Raw genomic sequence first — 16,595 nt, 5'->3', positions numbered from 1 at the left:
CCCCCCAGTCCAGCTGTAGCGCCCTCCTCCCATTTGCAGCTATCGTACTCCCAGATGTGCATTCTGGTCCTAGACATGGCCCCTCGTCCTCAGATGGGCTTCATCACCCCAGATGCTCCCCCGCGTCCAGCTGCGCCTCCCCCTCCCTCGTGCAGCCCCTCCCAACCCGTTTCCGTCTCCCCAAGCCCTCCCAGCCCCTCCTGCCGCGGGCCCTCCCATCTCCGCTGTCCCACCCAGCTGTGCCTCTCCCCTCCCCCAGATGTGCACCCTTCCCGCCCCTCCCCACTCACCTACCCGCCCCGGAGCGGCGTCCACCTCCCACAATGCTCCGCGCCGAGGCCAGGCCCGGCCCTTGCTCCCGTAATGCCCCGCGCGGCCTCCCGCCTCTCTTCCCGCCGTGCCTCGCGCAGCGGCTTCCACCGAATCTCCCTCTTTCCCCGCCAGTCACTTCTCGGACCCGCAGCTACACCCGCCCACCCAGAGCGAGGGAAGGCGCGGACCATTTCCCATCGTGCTCTGCGGGAGGGCTCACCCTACTTCACCCCTTTTCTAGTAGCCTCCCGTCCGGGAAACTACAGCTCCCAGCGTCCTCCGGGAGGCAGCGGCGGCGCGGACGACACCCGGGCCCCGCCCCTCGATACGGCCCCGCCCCCGCCCGCCAAAGTCTGCGCGCGAATTCCGTGGCGCGAATTGAGGACTGCAGTCGGGCGTCGAGTGGTTCCGGGTGTGACGCGTAGGACAGCGGCGCGCGAGGCCGGCGAGAGGCAGGTGGGGCCGCCGACGTGGGGCTGGGAGACTGGGGGGCGGCGCGCGTGTCCTACGCTCCGTGCCCTCGGCTCCGCCGGGTCGGTCGGCTGCAGAGGAGCGGGCGTGGGGGACGCTCAGGAGGCCGAGAGCGCGGCAGGGAAGGGAGAGCGCCGGCGGCGGGTCGCTGCGGGGCACGCGGGGGCGTCCGCCGGAGGGAGAGGGCCAGGTAGAGTAGACGAGGACCAGAGTCTGTAGGACCCGACAGGGTTTGAGGAGAGGCCTGGGAGGCGGGGCATACCACGAGGGGCGTGGTCACGGAAGCTCGATGGGCGGGGCCCGGGGGGGGAGACTCGGTTGGGGGGGCCATCGGAAATTGGAAGTTCGGGAAGACTGGCCCACCTGGAAAAGGGTGGGGACGGGCGAAAGTTTGTTGGTGGGCAGGGCCGGACGCTAGGAGGCGGGGCCGGGAAAAGGTTCAAAGAGAGCGAGAAGTGGGGTCGGCTTTAGAAGATGTTGAGGGGAGGATCCCGCTGGACGGAGGCGGGGCAGAGAGAGGTCAGTGGTCTGGTCCAGGTCTAGGCCAAGACCTTAGGAAAGGTTGGGACTCTTCTGTATAAGGAGAGGTCTGGCTTTGTGGATGCCTGATGAGGGGGGCGGAGCGGAGGTAGGGTTGGACCACGCCGCGGGGAGGCCAAGGCTTGGGAAAGGAGGGGGCCCTGGAGAGAGTAACTCATAGGTCTCGCCTTATTGTTGCCCTAAGGGGTGGAGGGAAGACCAGAGGAACTTGGGGAGGGGAGAGAGAAGGATATTGATGTGCTTAGGTGAGGAGTAGTCTTGAAGGGTAAGGCAAGGGGGGGCGGGTGCACTTGGCTGGGAGAAGAGATGAGCATTTGGAAAGGGGGGCTGGCATCTGAAAGCCAAGGGGACTTATTGAGGAGAGACAGCAGGAAATGGGATTAAGGACACATCACTTCTTGGCCTCCATCTGCATTTCACCCCGTTTGAATCTCCAATCTATTCGCCTCAGGGAGGCATGAGGGAAAGGCCAGTGGGGTTTAAGTAAGATCTCCTTGATTTCATCTTATCTTAGGATCCCGAGGAGCTTGCTAGGCCTGCAGATCCCCCCCTTCTATCCTGAGAGCTTCTGATTCAGTAGGTCTGGGAGCAGGCTGGAATATTTTATGCACAATCCCAGCTGGCTCTTAGAATGGGCACTCTGTGTTTCTGGGATCCACCACTGGCTGGTTGTGTGGCCCTGAACCACTCACTTTCCTTCTCCTGTCCCAGCCTCCTCATTGTCTTTTGGGGGAGGCTGAGCTGTTCTGAGCTTCAGAGAATGAGACAGAGTAGCATATTTAGGGGAGCAGTGTAAAACACTTTCCACGGGTGGAGGGTGGTCAGGGGAACAAACAGGTCAGGAAATGTGAGCTTTTATTAACGAGAAGAAAGACTTGAGCCTTTTGGCTGATCGTTGTCAAACTGCTTCAAGACCCGTTCATATCGTGCTCCTTGTCACATGGCCCGCGGCTTTGGAAAGATCCTACTTATGAACCCTGAATTCATTAGTAAGGATGTTTTTGTTACCCTGATTTAAAAAAAAAAAAAAAGTTGTATTTATTTGAGAGGGAGGCAGGGCAGAGGGAGAGGGAGAGTCCCAAGCAGGCTCCACACCCAGTGCGGACCTGACACGGGGCTCTTTCTCATGACTCTGAGATCACGACCCGAGCCGGAACCAAGAGTTGGCAGCTCACCTGACTTTGCCACCCAGGCACCCCTGTTACCCTGATTTTTGTTTTTTTTATTTTTTTATTTTTTTTTTAAGATTTTATTTATTTATTTGACAGAGATAGAGACAGCCAGTGAGAGAGGGAACACAAGCAGGGGGAGTGGGAGAGGAAGAAGCAGGCTTATAGCAGAGGAGCCTGATGTGGGGCTCGGTCCCATAACGCCAGGATCACGCCCTGAGCCGAAGGCAGATGCTTAACCACTGTGCCACCCAGGCACCCCGTTACCCTGATTTTTAAATAAAGAAATACATATGGGCCAATGCATTCAGTACCAGTTTTCGGTCCTGTGGCCATATCGCTGAGCAAAATGGACAAAATCCTTATCTTTTTGGAACTCAACATTTTAGCCCCGCACTGCTTAATAGACTAGCAGCTGGCCCTATGTAGAGATTTAAATTTAAGCTCCCAAGAAACATGAAAATCTCAGCTCCTCAGTGGTACTGGCTGCATTTCAAATGCTTGAAGCCACGTATGGATAGAGTGACCTTTTTGGACTCTGCAGGTATAGAACGTTTCTATCATGCAGAAAATTGGGTTAGAAACTCTACTCTAGAGAGTGAGGCAAATTCTAATTTAGAAGGTCCAGTTGCAATAGCTGCTGGGGAGGAAAAGAGCGAGGGGTTAGTTCCGCAGGCTGGGGGTGGCGGTAGCCGGACCTGCGCCCGGAGCGGGGGGATGCTGAGAGCTGGTTGATGGTGGGTGGTCTCTGGGGGGGCAGTGCCTGGTCCCTAGTAAACACCCCAGTTCATAAAGTTGATTTTTTTTTTTTTTTACAGAAAAAATAGTAGGTGAAAAAAATCCAGGTTTTACATAGATACCTTTGAAATTTCAAAGGTGGTATGGAGAATGTCTGAAGTTTGGGAAATCATTTTTGGAGGAGATGGGAGGGAACCAGGCACAGTCCCATGGCTCCAGAGCTCGCAGTCCGATTGGAAAGATGGACTGTGACATAATCAGGAGAACATGTGCGTGAGAAGAGAAGGACCAGTTAACCACCACAGGAGGTCAGGAAATGGAGGGTCTCTTCCAGCAGGTGCCCAAGGAGGCTTCCGGACATCTATCCAGTGCTCAGAGCTGGGCAGGAGGGGACCGGCTGCTGGCGGTCGGGGAGGGCGCTCCCCATAGGGAGCCTGGAGGAAGAGAGTAGGAGACTGGATCATAAAATTTGAACAGTTATATGGGGTCCAGATTTACTGTGTTTTTTTTTTTTTTAATTGAATGGGTAAGAAATATGTGGGGTTTAAAATAAAATCGGATTGGAGGTGTGCAGTGACAGGCCTGGTTCACAGCCCTACTCCCAGTCACCTCATGAGCCCCCCCACCCACCCCCGACCACCCCTGTTGGTTTCTTGATGATCCTTCCAGAGTTTCTATTCGGCATATTATGTATGCCGTTCTGCCTCCTTTTTAATTTATTATTACTGTTTAAAATGTTACTTAAGATACCTAGAACATCTTTCCGTATCAGTACCTAGAGAATGTCTTCATTCTGGGTTTTTTTTTTTTTTTTACTTTTTATTTTGAAAGGATTACATAGACTTGCCGGAAGTTATAAAAATAGTACACCTATCTTCCCCCGGTGGTGACATCTTATGTAACCGTAGCCCAGTATCAAAACCAGGAAGTTGGTGTTGGACAGGACCGTGAGCGAGACCACAGAGCTGGTCCAGCTGTGTGTGTGTGCAGAGTTTGAACCCGCGTATAGATCTCTGTAACCACCACCGCAGTCAGGATATCTGGAACAGATCGGTCTTCACAAAGGCTCTCACGGTGCCGCCCCTTTATAGCCCCCCCCCACCTTTTGTCCCGAAGCTCTGACCACCCCAATCGCTTCCCCATCCTAAGTTTTGTCATTTGGAGAATGTTACGGAAATGGACGCGTAGGGTACGTAACTTTCTGAGATTGGTGTTCTCTGCGTGCTGTTTTTGCCCCTCGTTTCTGTTGAGAATATGCCTTAGAAGCCGCTTAGCAGCTGCTTCGTCTACACCCGTGGGTATAATTGAATGGACTGCCGCATCTCAGGGTTTTAGGGTATTATGTAATCACCTAAAAACAGGTTTTTACTAACCTCTTCTTTTTTTTTTTTAAGATTTTTAATTTGCTTTTTTGAGAGAGAAAGCACAAGCAGGGGGAGCGGAGGGAGAGGGAGAGGCAGACTCCCCCCTGAGCAGGGAGCCTGATGCGGGGCTTGATCCCAGGACCCCAGGATCATGAGCCAAAGGCAGATGTTTAACCAGCTGAGCCACCCAGGCGCCCCAGTTGTTTGCTAATCTTAAAACTTAACTCCTCCCCAAAAAACCCCAAACAAGACTGGAAAAAAAATACCTGTAGGTCTTCAGTGTGTCTTCATATTGGATGAAGGGCGGGCTCCATGTGATCAAGGGGTCTTCTTCTCTTGTTCTGACTTGGAACTTTCTCTTCACTCATAAATCTCGCCAGCAAATAAATCAGTTTGGTCCATAAAAACGGGAGTTTCTTGTCGGTGGGGTCACTCATATTTCTGATTTTGTGGGTGTTTTTTTTTTCTTTCTGAAAGAAGGAAGGTTACGTGTTTTGGTCTGTGCACAACCAGTCGTCTCACCAAGGATCTGGATTTCTGTTTCAGGAGCAGCTGGCTGGAGAAGAGGAAGAGGAGAGGGGAAGGGAGAATCCTGACTCATCATGCAGCGTAGTATCATGTAAGCACCCGGCTCCCCCGTCCTACACGCTCTGAGTTCTCTGCTTCTTTGCTTTTTCTTGGAAGAACCCAAGTTAGTCTCCAAACTGGAATTTCTGGGAGTCGAGCAGTGCAGAAAACGGGGCATGGGATCTGGAGGATGAGTAATGTAACCAGAATTTTTTAGCTGGACGTTTGGAAGCGCTGATCCAGTGGTTCGCGGTCGGTGGTTTGGCCCCCCCAGGGGACATCTGGCTGTGTCTGGAGACGTTTTTGGTTGTCACAGCTGGGGGAAGAAAGGGGCTTGTGATTAGCGTCTACTGGATAAGGGCCAGGCGTGGCTGCTGCTTAATACCTTCAGTGCACGGGGACAGCCCCCCTCAACAAACGGTGTGGCCTGACACATCACTAGTGTCCAGGGTGGGAAACCCTGTCCTCACGCAAGCTGGCTTCAGGAAAACAAGACAGGGAATTACGTGGCTTGTGTAGTTGAAGCTGTCCAGAATTAATGGCGTCGGGCTGGGTTGGACCCAGTTGTCAAAACCCTTTCGTTGGGGGGGCGCCTGGGTGGCACAGTCGTTAAGCGTCTGCCTTCGGCTCAGGGCATGATCCCGGCATTCTGGGATCGAGCCCCACATCAGGCTCCTCTGCTGGGAGTCTACTTCTTCCTCTCCCACTCTCCCTGCTTGTGTTCTCTCCCTCACTGGCTGTATCTGTCAAATAAATAAATAAAATCTTAAAAAAACAAAAAAACAAAAAAAAAACCCTTTCATTGGGAATGCGAGGGGGCATCCGGATAGGAAAATGGAGGGGCTGCTCCTGGAAGGAGGGGATGGATTCTAGACTGACCCAGACCTGGACATGCCCTCCACCCCCAAAGAGATGTGGGAGGTCACAGATCGCAGGCTGCATGTTTCTCATGTGATGACGAGTCTGGGCCTAGTCTCTCCTGGGCTGAGAGCAGCTCTGATAGCTTTCTGCCCCTGGCTTGGCTTGGCTTGATCAGTTGATTGACTCACTGACCTTACATTCAGTGTTAATTTTGGGACGGTTTTAGACGTACAGAAAAGTTGTACCGATAGTAGAGCCTGTTCCTGGGTACCTGGCACCCGGCTTTCACCGTTGACGTCGTGTGGCCTGTTGGTCACAGTGAGGGACCAGCATTGGTACGTTCCTGTTAACTACACTCCACGCTTTATTCCGATTGGCCCGGTTTATCCACTAATGCTCTTCTCTGTTCCCAGGATCCAATTCGGAATACTGTGTTGCATGCAGTTATCATGCCCTCCGCCCCCCAGTTCCCTCTGGTGTCACTCTGGGTGACAGTTTCTCAGACTTCGTTTGTCAGGATACCTGCAGACAGTCCCCCGATGTATCTGATGTTGTTCTCATACCTAGACCGGGGTCACAGGCAGCGGAGCGAGGTAGCCTCTCGTCCTCCCGTCGTTGGGGTGCAGACATCCCCGGGACATCACCAGTGATGCTGACCTTCCTCACTTGGTCTGGAGGGTGTGGGCAAGGCCTCTCTGCCTTACCCTTCCGTGGTCCCTCCTCAGTACTCAGTTCTCTGGAAACCAGCACTCGGTCCAGCCAGTCTCAAGTGGAGAGCTGATGCTTTGCTTTATCGATCTTTTCCAGAGCACTTCACATCTCCTGACTTTTCTATTCAGTGACATAACAGTTGCCTCTTCTACTGAGTGTCAACCCATTGGGGGTGGGGAGTTGGTGTCTTTGTCTCCACCGAATCCCTAGGGCCTGGGAGAGGCCCTGGCACATAGGAAGTGCTTAGCTGATTCTTCGTGCTGTTATCATTCCCGTGTTCCCCCTCCTCTGTGCTCCTCCAGGTCATTTTTCTACCCCAAGAAGGAGGGCAAAGTGAAAAAACCAGAGAAGGAGACCTCCAACAGCGTCAGAGAGACCGAACCACCTCCAAAGTATGTGATGGGGCGAGGAATTGGTGAATTTGTTCCTTTATAAGTCAGGACTGTCTTGGCTGTAAGTGTGTCAAACCCAGCTCAGAATGTCTGGGAGTCCCAAAGGGAATTTTCAGTAACTGGGAAGTCCATAGGCACAGGTTCAGCTTCAGGCACAGCTGGATCCAGGGCCTCGGCATTGGCAAAGCGGGTTGGCAAGTCCAAGTTCCAGGAGTAAGACAACCTGTGGGCAAGCAGCCAGGAGCGAGTTGCATGCGTCAGTCATATCCCTTTCTTCCTCTTGGTCAGGACCCCGCGCATGGCTGTACCCAGCTGCAGGGGAGGCCGGGAAGAATGGTCTCTAGCTGAGAGGCCACAGACCTAGCTAAATTTCAGGGGCCGGTATGACTGAAAAAGAGAGGGTCTCCAAATGGATATTGGAGGCTATTCTCTGCTCTCAGTAGGGGCTCCATCTGCTCCTCACCATTGCTTGTCATGGAGTAGGTGAGCACATGAGAGGCCTCCAGAAACGTGGATGCTGCGGGTGGATGGATGATTAAGAGTATATGCCAAGGAGGCGCCTGGACAAAGCTCATGGAATGCTTGAAAGAAAAGGAAGGGAATGAAACCCAGTGGAGGGGCTGGACCATTCTGGGAAGGACCCACTCTCTGCCTGCCGGAACACCCCCATTTCCCCACCTTCCAGGGTAGCACTGAAGGAGCGGAATGGAGAGGTGCCTGAGAACGATTCTCCAGTGAAGAGGCCAGGGCGCAAAGTGGCCCGGGTCCTGAGCAGTGAAGGGGAGGAGGAAGATGAAGCCCTCACGCCCTCCAAAGGCCAGGTAGGTCCCCACCAGCCTGCCCACTGTTACTGGAAGAAGCCATCATTCCCCTCAGCCTCCGGCACTGAGTGTAGCACAGCCTCTCAGGGGCGCTCGTGCCCCAGGAGGTGGAAGGGTTGAGCAGTCGTGCCCTGGAGCAGACGGACGGCCTGGTCTGCGCGGTTCTGACTCCACCTGCGCCCCGTGGCCTGAGCAGGCTCCTGGCCTTGTGCTCACCTGGGACATACAGCTCCCGGGAGCACCTACCGCTCCCGGGAGCACCTACCGCTCGGGGTGACTGGGAACAGGAAAGGAGTCAGTTCATCTATGGATCTGAGAATAACGCATGACCCAGAATCAGGGCTCAAAAACACATCCGGTCTCCTGTTGTCAGAGGGCTTTTCGTCTTTTCCAGAGACGTTGGCTTACTTCCTTCCCTTGCTCAAACGTCACCCAATGGGCAGCTGATTGGTGACCTCAATTCCCTCTGCGGCCTTAATTGCCCTTTGCTACATAACAGAATACATTCAGGTTCCAGGAACTAGGAGGGGCCGTCCTGAGGAGCTTGGACTCTGTCCTGTGGCTGCTAGGGATCCGTGGAATGGTTTTGAGCAGGAGAGGGACAGGGGCAGCTTTCGGTCCTGGGCAGCCTTCACAGCATCCCTTTGGGGCCTGTATCCATCAGGGTCCGAATAGGAGAGAGAAACCCCATGAGCGATTTGAGCAGAGAGAGTCTAATACAAAGAATTATCAACTAGGTATGCAGTTTGCAACCGGGTCACTGCAGGGCTGGAAAGAGAATTCGAAGGCGTCCTGGGGGTAGCCACTGTCGGGGCAGCTACCGCCCTGGGAGCTGTGGAGCTGACGGTCAGACCTTCAGGTGCTGGCTAGTGGGTGCCGGGGTCTCTGAGCTTACACGTGGTGCCCTGAGGCCCTGGTCAGATCTTTGAGGCAGGGGCCCTGGGCAGAGAGTGCCGGCGTCCATGAGGCATCACGTCGCAGACGCTGTGAGCGTTGGAAATGCTGTAAATTGGATCCGGCTGGCGCAGGCCCCCCCTTGTGCCGTGTTATGGCGTTGCCTGGCACAGCGCTTCCTGCCAGGCTGGAAAGGGGTTTTCAGAGTCTGAGCATCATGAGGGAGAGTGGACAGGGTAGGCTTGGAGCTGAGGGGGAGTCACTTAATAACTGGCAGAGGGCCCTGTGAGATGAGTTAGGGATTGGAACCAAGATACAAATAACGGGCTTAAACAAGGTAGGAATTTATTTCTCTCTCTAATGATCATGAAACGTCCAGGATTAGTATGGCATTGTCTCGGTGTCAGAGACGCAGGCTGCTTCTGTACCCTTACTTTTATCCCTAGATGCCCTTGTCCAAATGAATGTCCATATTCAGCCCGTGAGAAGAGCAAGACATTCCACAGGAAGTGTACATCATTTTCCCTTGTATTCCTTATGTAGAAGTGAGGCTCCTGGCCATGCCTCCCTGCAAGGGAGGCTGGGAAGGGTAGGTGTTAGGCTCCTGGCTACACCTAGCTGCAAGGGAGGCTGGGAAGTGTAGTTCTCAGGATCCTGGCTACACCTAGCTGCAAGGGAGGCTGGGAAGTGTAGTTCTCAGGCTCCTGGCCACTCCTAGCTGCAAGGAAGGCTGAGAAGTGTGGTTCTCAGGCTCCTGGCCACACCTAGCTGCAGGGGAGGTGGTGAAAAGCGGTTTTCAGTTGGGCCATCATATGCCTAGCTAAAATCAAAGGTTATGTTACTTTAGAAAAAAGAGAGTTGTTATTGTCATCCATGATGGGGGGAGTCTGGCACCATGAAACTCCACAGGAGGGAAAGGAGGGTAAGGCCCAGGTAAGAGAGGAGGAGCCCTGAACTGGGACGGAGAACTCTCTACTCCCAACTGTTTAGAAAAGGTCAAGGAGTGGCCCCTTCATCCTCCCCTCACTCTACAATTGCTCTTTCTTGCTTTCCAGAAGCCTGCCCCGGGCTCTCCACAAGTCTCCCCTCCCAGCCCTGCCACATTTCCCGAGAGCAGCCCTTCCCTCTCCAACACCTCTCCTGTGGACATCTCCCCATCAGGGATCCCCAAGCGGCGCACAGGTGAGGACACACAGGCCCCTGCCCTGTCCCTTGCCTGTCTTTATCCGCATGAGGATTTCTGCGCCAGGCGGCCATCCTCGTGACAGCTCTGATCTTAGCGCTGTGGTTGAGAGCATGGCTTCACCATCCACTGGCTGTGTGACCTTGGGTAAATGACTTACCTTCTCTGAGCTTCGATTGCTTTCTCTATAAAACAGAGACGACAGTAATGACAGCATTTATCATACAGAGACTATGAGGAAATACGCAGAAAGTGCTTGGACCTGGGCCCGGCCCATCGTGAGCGCTCAGGAAGCGTTGGTTATTGTAACTGTGGGTACGTGCCGTCAGGGAGGCAGCACAGTGCACTGGGAGCACAGGAAGAGGGCGACTTGTGGAAGAGAGATCCACCCAGCCAAGCCCTGAAGGACAAGAAAGAGTGAGCAGGGAAGGGGGTTAGTGGCAGAAGGCGGTAGGCATCGAGAAGGCATTGACGGCTTGGTGTGTTGGTGCTTAGTGCACAGGGTTGGGGACCCTGGAGAAGGTCCACGGAAAGCCAGCCTGAGGAATGGCACCTCTGTCCCCTGGGGGATCGGGAATGCTTTGTACAGGGTGGGGAGGCACAGGTGAGAGACCCTCACATAATGCTGGGTGACGGATGTGGCAGGTGCGACCGAGGGACTGAATTTTCAGGGCTGCATCATTTTCATTAAATTTAAGTGTGCAAGCTGATGCCGGATGGAGTTACCGAAGACTTTCAGGCATGTTTAGGATAACTCGGGTGCATAAATTTTCTTCAGCTGTAAATTCTGTGACATCTAAACACAGATCAGCTATTTCTGAGGAAAACTTAACACCCAGTTGAGACGTGCTAAAGTACGTGGGACTTTGAAGACTTAGCACGGAAAAGAGAATGTTAATTATTTTAACACTGAAAACACAACACATTGGAGACGTAGTATTTTTGGATATGTTGAGTTACATAAGCTATATTATTAAAACGAAGTGTATCTGGATTTTTTTCCTTTTCTCAATGTAAATACTGGCAAGGTTAAGGTCAGGTACCTGGCTCACCACATAGTTCCATCGGGTGGTGCTGATAGAACTAGCACACCTGGGGGAGCCTGGCTGTCTCAGTTGGTACAACGTGCGACTCTCGATCTCCGGGTCACGAGTTCGAACTCCACGTTGGGTATAGAGGTTACTTAAAATCTTAAAAAAAAAAAAAAAGAAAAACAGTATGGCTGAAACTAATAGACTGTATGTTAATTACACTTGCATAAAAAAACTTTAAGTTTTTTAATTAAAAAAAAAAGTAGAAAAGGAGTCACAAGCGGCAACAGGGCTCAGAACTGTAGGAGCTCAGAACTGAGGCAGCGCAGTGCGGGTGACGCCCGAGCTGCGTCTTGGGAGATGGGGTAGTGCTGACCGGGCTGAGGAGGGGCGGCGGGAAGCGGTGCAGCCTCGAGCAGCCCGCAGAGGCCTCGGGGAAGGAATCGCGCGGCAATGAGGGGGTCGCATACACTGGCATGTTTCTGGAGGGTCGGATGCAATTTGGGGAGCAGGGCGAGTTTGAGGACGGTGTGCGGTGCAGACAGGAGGGCGGGGCTGGCTCCCACAGGGCCCCGCATGCTAGGCCAGAGCCCGGGCTTTATCCTGGGGATGCTGGGGCGCCACAGGAGGGCTGCTGGACCCGGGGGTGGGGGTGGGGATCGTCTTGCAATAGCTAAGTGGCCCAGGGCGTGCTGGAAGCTCAGCGCTGACCCTGAGATGGGCTGGGGGTGTCAGGGAGTTCTTTTTAGAGGAAAGGACCTCTGCCCTCTGTCCCGGGGGCCCCTGAACAGCACGCACCAGGGCCCGGAGGTGTGTGCGGGAACAGTAGGAGTTCAGCGGTGCTGGAGAGTGAGGGTTACGTGGCTTGGGAAGAGTCAGAGGGTCAGCTGGAGAGAGGTGAGGTAGCACAGCAGCAGCTCCCAGAAGCCTTGCTTCTGGAATGGGGAGCGGGGAGACGTGGATGGCTTTCTGAGCCAGGAGGGGGTGGGGGGACGACAGCGCCAGCAGCAGCTGATAGTAGATCCCTCTGCGACTGTGCGAGGGAACCACCGGTCCAGGAGACCAGCGGGAAGGTGACCAGTGACAATAAAAGGGCTCTCAGGGAGCTCCTCACCAGGCATGAGCATCTTGCTTAGAATCTTCTAGAAGCAGTCTCTGAAGCTCTGAAACAAGTGTTCAGACACAGGGCGTTTCTTTGAGAGTTCAGAGAACACGGACGGTGAGTGATTCGGGGAAGGGGGCACAGCCCGCAGAAGATGGGTGTTCAGGGCGGCTACTGCGTTTATGTGCCAGCTCCCATAAGTCATGAACAGGGGCTCCTGTCAGGGCCTGTTGCTTCCCTGTCACTCGTGGACTTCTGAAGGCCGGGAGAAGCCATCCAGAACACGCGCCAATGGCAGATCCTAGGGGTGCAGATGGGGCCCTGAGGGCAGCTGCTGGAGTCGTACTGGGCCAAGCGCGTCACAGCATCACTTACGCTCAGGGATTGTTTCCATTCACACACACGGGAGACCGAAGCACAGAGAGATTAAGTAACCTGTTCAGGGTCACACAGCCAGGAAGCAGCGGAGCTTGAAGGATGAGGCGCACCTGGAGCAGAAGGGGGGTCCCGGAGCCTTCTCAGGGGGCCCCATCACCGAGTGGCCTGAGCTTACTGGGGTGGGGGGCAGATGGGCCCACGAGGCCAGTCACACCGAGCCTCTTGTCTTCCCAGCTCGGAAGCAGCTTCCTAAGAGGACAATACAGGATGTCCTGGAGGAGCAGGGCAAGGAAGAGGACAGAGAGGCCAAGAGGAAGAAGGAGGAAGAAGGTGAGGCACCAGGAGGACGGATGGGGAGAGAGAGAGTTGGAGGGTGCGTGGCGGAGAATCTGGAAGGGTGGGGGCCACCCCCAGAGGCCAGGCTGTTAGGATCCCCGACCTGATGCCTGTGGCCCTGAATCCGCATGTGGCCGTCAGAACTCCACACACCACACGGGCATTTGGGTTACGAGAGCATTTTGAAATGCATTCATTTGGGCCACTTTAATTTAGGATTCATTCATATGCGGTTTCCCGTTTTTATCCTCTGTTTTCCTGTTGTGTTGATGGAAAACGTTTTCCTCTCCACGACTTCTTTTCCCTTAGAAATGTAACCAGAAGGCAGAGATCCCCAGCCTCTCAACAGCACCCTTGGTGTCTTAGTAAATTGTTGATGGCACCCCCAGGCCACCACCTACAGACAACAGTTGATGTTCTAGAAACTTGGGCATTTGAGAAAACAGCGCATGTCTGTTGAAAGGAAAAGTACTCTTTTTTGTTTCATCCTTAAAAGAGTCACGATTAGTTACTGACTAGGATGTGGCCTGCCCTCTGCACAATTGCCCAAACTGTGGAATCCCTCGTTGCCCGTTCCACGTTGGTTTTTGTGCAGTGCGAAATTTTGATCACAACAACCTAGAAAAGCCCAGCTTTGCAGAAAGGTAATGTCAGGGGCGCCTGGGTGGCTCAGTCGTTAAGCGTCTGCCTTCGGCTCAGGGCGTGATCCCGGCGTTATGGGATCGGGCCCCACATCAGGCTCCTCTGCTGGGAGCCTGCTTCTTCCTCTCCCACTCCCCTTGCTTGTGTTCCCTCTCTCGCTGGCTGTCTCTATCTCTGTCAAATAAATAAAACCTTAAAAAAAAAAAAAAAAAGAAAGAAAGGTAATGTCAGGAATTGCAAGGCTGGAGGGCTAAGGATACTGAAATCTGAAATCCCTCGAGCTAGTAGTTCCTGCCGTGGCCAGCAGAGGGCACCATTTTTCCCTGGACCCGGAAACTAGCCCGCGGTTTTCCCACGTTGGTGGGAAATGCTGCCGCAAAGATCTGACCCATTGGTCATTCCGGGTCCCTGTGCAGCCTTTGGCACTGTCGATGTTTGTTTAATAGAAGGACTTCATTAGGCTCGCCTTCCCCGGGGCTGATGTGACTTCCTATTGGCAACTTTTAGTCAGTATCCAGCCTTCAGTGTCTGGGGCTGTGGGAGGGCCAGGTAGCTTCTTGGTTTTTCTCAAGTTCACTTACACAGTTTTTATTGTTACCCTAGAGGTATGATTTTTTTTTTTCAGTTTAGAACATTTTTCATTTTTACCTATATCAAGTTATCATGTGCGTTTAGAACTCTTTACGGTTGTATCTTGCGGTGAATAATTCTAGACGTTGATAAGAAGATACTGGCCGTCTGTGTTCATTTCTGGCTGCCTAGGCGAGCGAACACAGGGTTTGGAATCTGTCGGAGACCCTGCCGTGCTTGGGGCTGCAGCAGCGGGCTCACACCTCCCATCGCTTTACAGACCTGTTCAGTTGGCACAGGAGCAAATGGGGGCAGAAAGTCTCAGGAGTTGAAATGTCCCTGGGGGTCAGAGTGATTCTTTTTTTTTTTTTTTTTTGCCATCTGACTTTTCTGTCATCCAAAGCTGAGACCTCACCGGAGAGCCTCACAGAGCCTGAAGTGACCCAGAAGAAAGAAGCAGAAGGGGACCGGCCCATGACGCCCCCTGAGACCTCCCGTGAGTTTCTAGTCCCCCGGCGACCCCGGCTCTCTGATTTTGGGTTGGATGTCTTCCGAGGCCAGTTAATTTAGTTTTATTTTTTAAAAGATTTTTACTTATTTGAGAGAGAGAGAGAGAGAGAACACAGGCTGGGTGAGGTGCAGAGGGAGAAGCAGGCTCCCCGCTGAGCAGGGAGCCAGATGCGGGGCTCGATCCCAGGACCCTGGGATCATGACCTGAGCTGAAGGCAGACGCTTCACTAACTGAGCCCCTCGGGCGCCTCCCTGAGGCCAGTTAATTTTAAATAAGACTCAAATGTATTGTTGCAGTGCGAATTCTAGGGGAATCAGAGGTTTTATTTTCATCGTTGTTTTTATAGTTAAAAATTTCCCCACATGAGAAAAGAAGAAAGAGCCAGTCATCCTCCAACAAAATATTTGTATCTTGGAGAAATCACAGGTACCAAATGTTGCCGACTGAGGGTAGTTTATGAAGTTCGACAGCCCGGCTGAGTTGCGGGGTTTTTGAGGTTCTAGTTACCCTCACAGGCCCGAGAACAAGCCCGACAGCCGGGTATCCGTGAGACTCCTGTGTGCGAAACAGCAGCGTGGGGACATTTTGAGGATGCGGATCGTATTCGATTTTCTGCAGTTGCCAGGGAAGTGGGAACGTTTTCTTCTGAGCGGGCTGAGATTTCTTTTTACCACTGTCTGTAAAGTCTCCAGTCTCAGGCCGAACACTAGAGAGAATTCTGCTAGTCCTCACGGAAAGGCGTCAGGCCCAAGAGGCTCAAAACACACCCGTGGAAAGGAAAGGGGCGGAACTGAGGGTGTTTTCCGTCTGTGGAGTCACAACGACCTTGGGTGACCAGGGAAGTCTCGGGTTGAAAGTCGGCGTCCCCAACCGATGTCTCTCGCTTTAGCAGCAGAGCCCCCGCCAGACGGCGCCTCGGAGCCTGAGGTGGCCGAGAAGCAGCAGGCTCGGGAGGAGGACCCAGCCAAGCCGCCCGCCAGAGCTCCCAAGCCGGTCAGCAGCTTCTTCGGTGAGTGTGTGCCGCCCCTCAGCTCCAGCCACGGGGAGGAGGCAGGCGGGCCTTTCCCCAGAGCATGCCCCGCCCCGTGGAAGGTCTGACCCCTGTCTCCTGGCTTCACGGGCCGGTGGGGGCTCTCAGGAGGAGGGCCCACAGTCTCCTGACTTCGTTCCCAGCCCCCCGGAAACCGGCAACCAAGAAAGAAGGGAAAGAGGAAGGACCTGGCGCGGCAAGACAGGAGGAGACCAAGGGGTGAGTCCGAGTCGGCTGTCGAGTGAAGAGGACAGGGCGCTAAGGGAAGGCCTGCGGTGTGTCCAGATTCTCCCGATTTGATTCCTCTTAACGATGAGACCGATGACTGCCAAAAATTCTTTCAGCTTTAACAGTCTGTGGTTGCGGTTAATTATTCTAATGATAGCGTTTTGGGGGATTCTTAATGTCATTTTTGTGAGACCCCAGTTTCCATTCCTCAAACATGTCACGTGCATCTGCCTCAGGGCCTTTGCCCTTGCGGTTCCCGCGGCCTGGAGTGCTCTTCTCCCTGATACCCACTCTGCTCACTCCTCGTGTCATTCTGCCCCACTGTCTCCTTCCCCAGCCTTTCCTCCGAAGTGGCACCTTCCATCCTGCCTTCCCCCAGCTTGCTTTTATTTTGGTTTTGGAAATTTTTATCAAAATTATTTGTTTCTATGTTTTTTGGGTTTTTTTTCCCTGACTCTCCGGCTAGAATGGGAGCTCTAGGTTCGCCGGCTCTGTTTTCATTCCCTTCTGTGCCCGCATACCTAGAGCAGTTTCTAGCACATAGTAGGTGCTCACAAAATATTAGCTGGAGGAATGGCTTCCCTTTGACCCAGGTGTCTGATCTCCCTGTTGCCTCCACAGACCCCTGGACCCCTCCAGCTACAATCCTGCCAAGAACAACTACCATCCCATCGACGACGCGTGCTGGAAGCCAGGCCAGAAGTGAGGCTCCCCCTGCCCCTGACTGACCCCCCCCCCCCCCCC

General features: G+C 53.7%; 2 protein-coding genes across 8 annotated transcripts in view; one reads left to right on the top strand and one right to left on the bottom strand.

Annotated features, from left to right (window-relative positions):
• Positions 1-503, bottom strand: part of ZSWIM9 (zinc finger SWIM-type containing 9) — a 19,651-nt gene extending 19,148 nt beyond the window's left edge. The window contains exon 1 of the mRNA XM_040634239.1: positions 295-503. Coding sequence (XP_040490173.1) covers positions 295-503 — 209 coding nt within the window. The remainder of the gene's footprint in view (positions 1-294) is intronic.
• A 127-nt stretch (positions 504-630) lies between these two features.
• Positions 631-16,595, top strand: part of LIG1 (DNA ligase 1) — a 34,819-nt gene continuing 18,854 nt past the window's right edge. For 3 of the 7 annotated variants that reach the window (XM_040634238.1, XM_040634237.1, XM_040634231.1), the window contains exons 1-10: positions 631-768; positions 5,141-5,213; positions 7,036-7,125; positions 7,811-7,946; positions 9,896-10,022; positions 12,769-12,864; positions 14,486-14,578; positions 15,483-15,602; positions 15,767-15,842; positions 16,473-16,553. In XM_040634238.1, coding sequence (XP_040490172.1) covers positions 5,197-5,213; positions 7,036-7,125; positions 7,811-7,946; positions 9,896-10,022; positions 12,769-12,864; positions 14,486-14,578; positions 15,483-15,602; positions 15,767-15,842; positions 16,473-16,553 — 836 coding nt within the window. In that variant the 5' untranslated portion in view covers positions 631-768; positions 5,141-5,196. Of the gene's footprint in view, positions 769-4,084; positions 4,420-5,140; positions 5,214-7,035; positions 7,126-7,810; positions 7,947-9,895; positions 10,023-12,768; positions 12,865-14,485; positions 14,579-15,482; positions 15,603-15,766; positions 15,843-16,472; positions 16,554-16,595 lie in introns of those variants that run through there. The other 4 variants (XM_040634236.1, XM_040634235.1, XM_040634234.1 and 1 more) reach the window with 4 other exon arrangements.

This window comes from Ursus maritimus, unplaced genomic scaffold (genome assembly GCF_017311325.1).
Source record: "Ursus maritimus isolate PB19 unplaced genomic scaffold, ASM1731132v1 scaffold_19, whole genome shotgun sequence".
In the NCBI taxonomy this organism is placed as follows: domain Eukaryota; kingdom Metazoa; phylum Chordata; class Mammalia; order Carnivora; family Ursidae; genus Ursus; species Ursus maritimus.
This window is presented reverse-complemented; position numbering and strand designations above follow the sequence as displayed.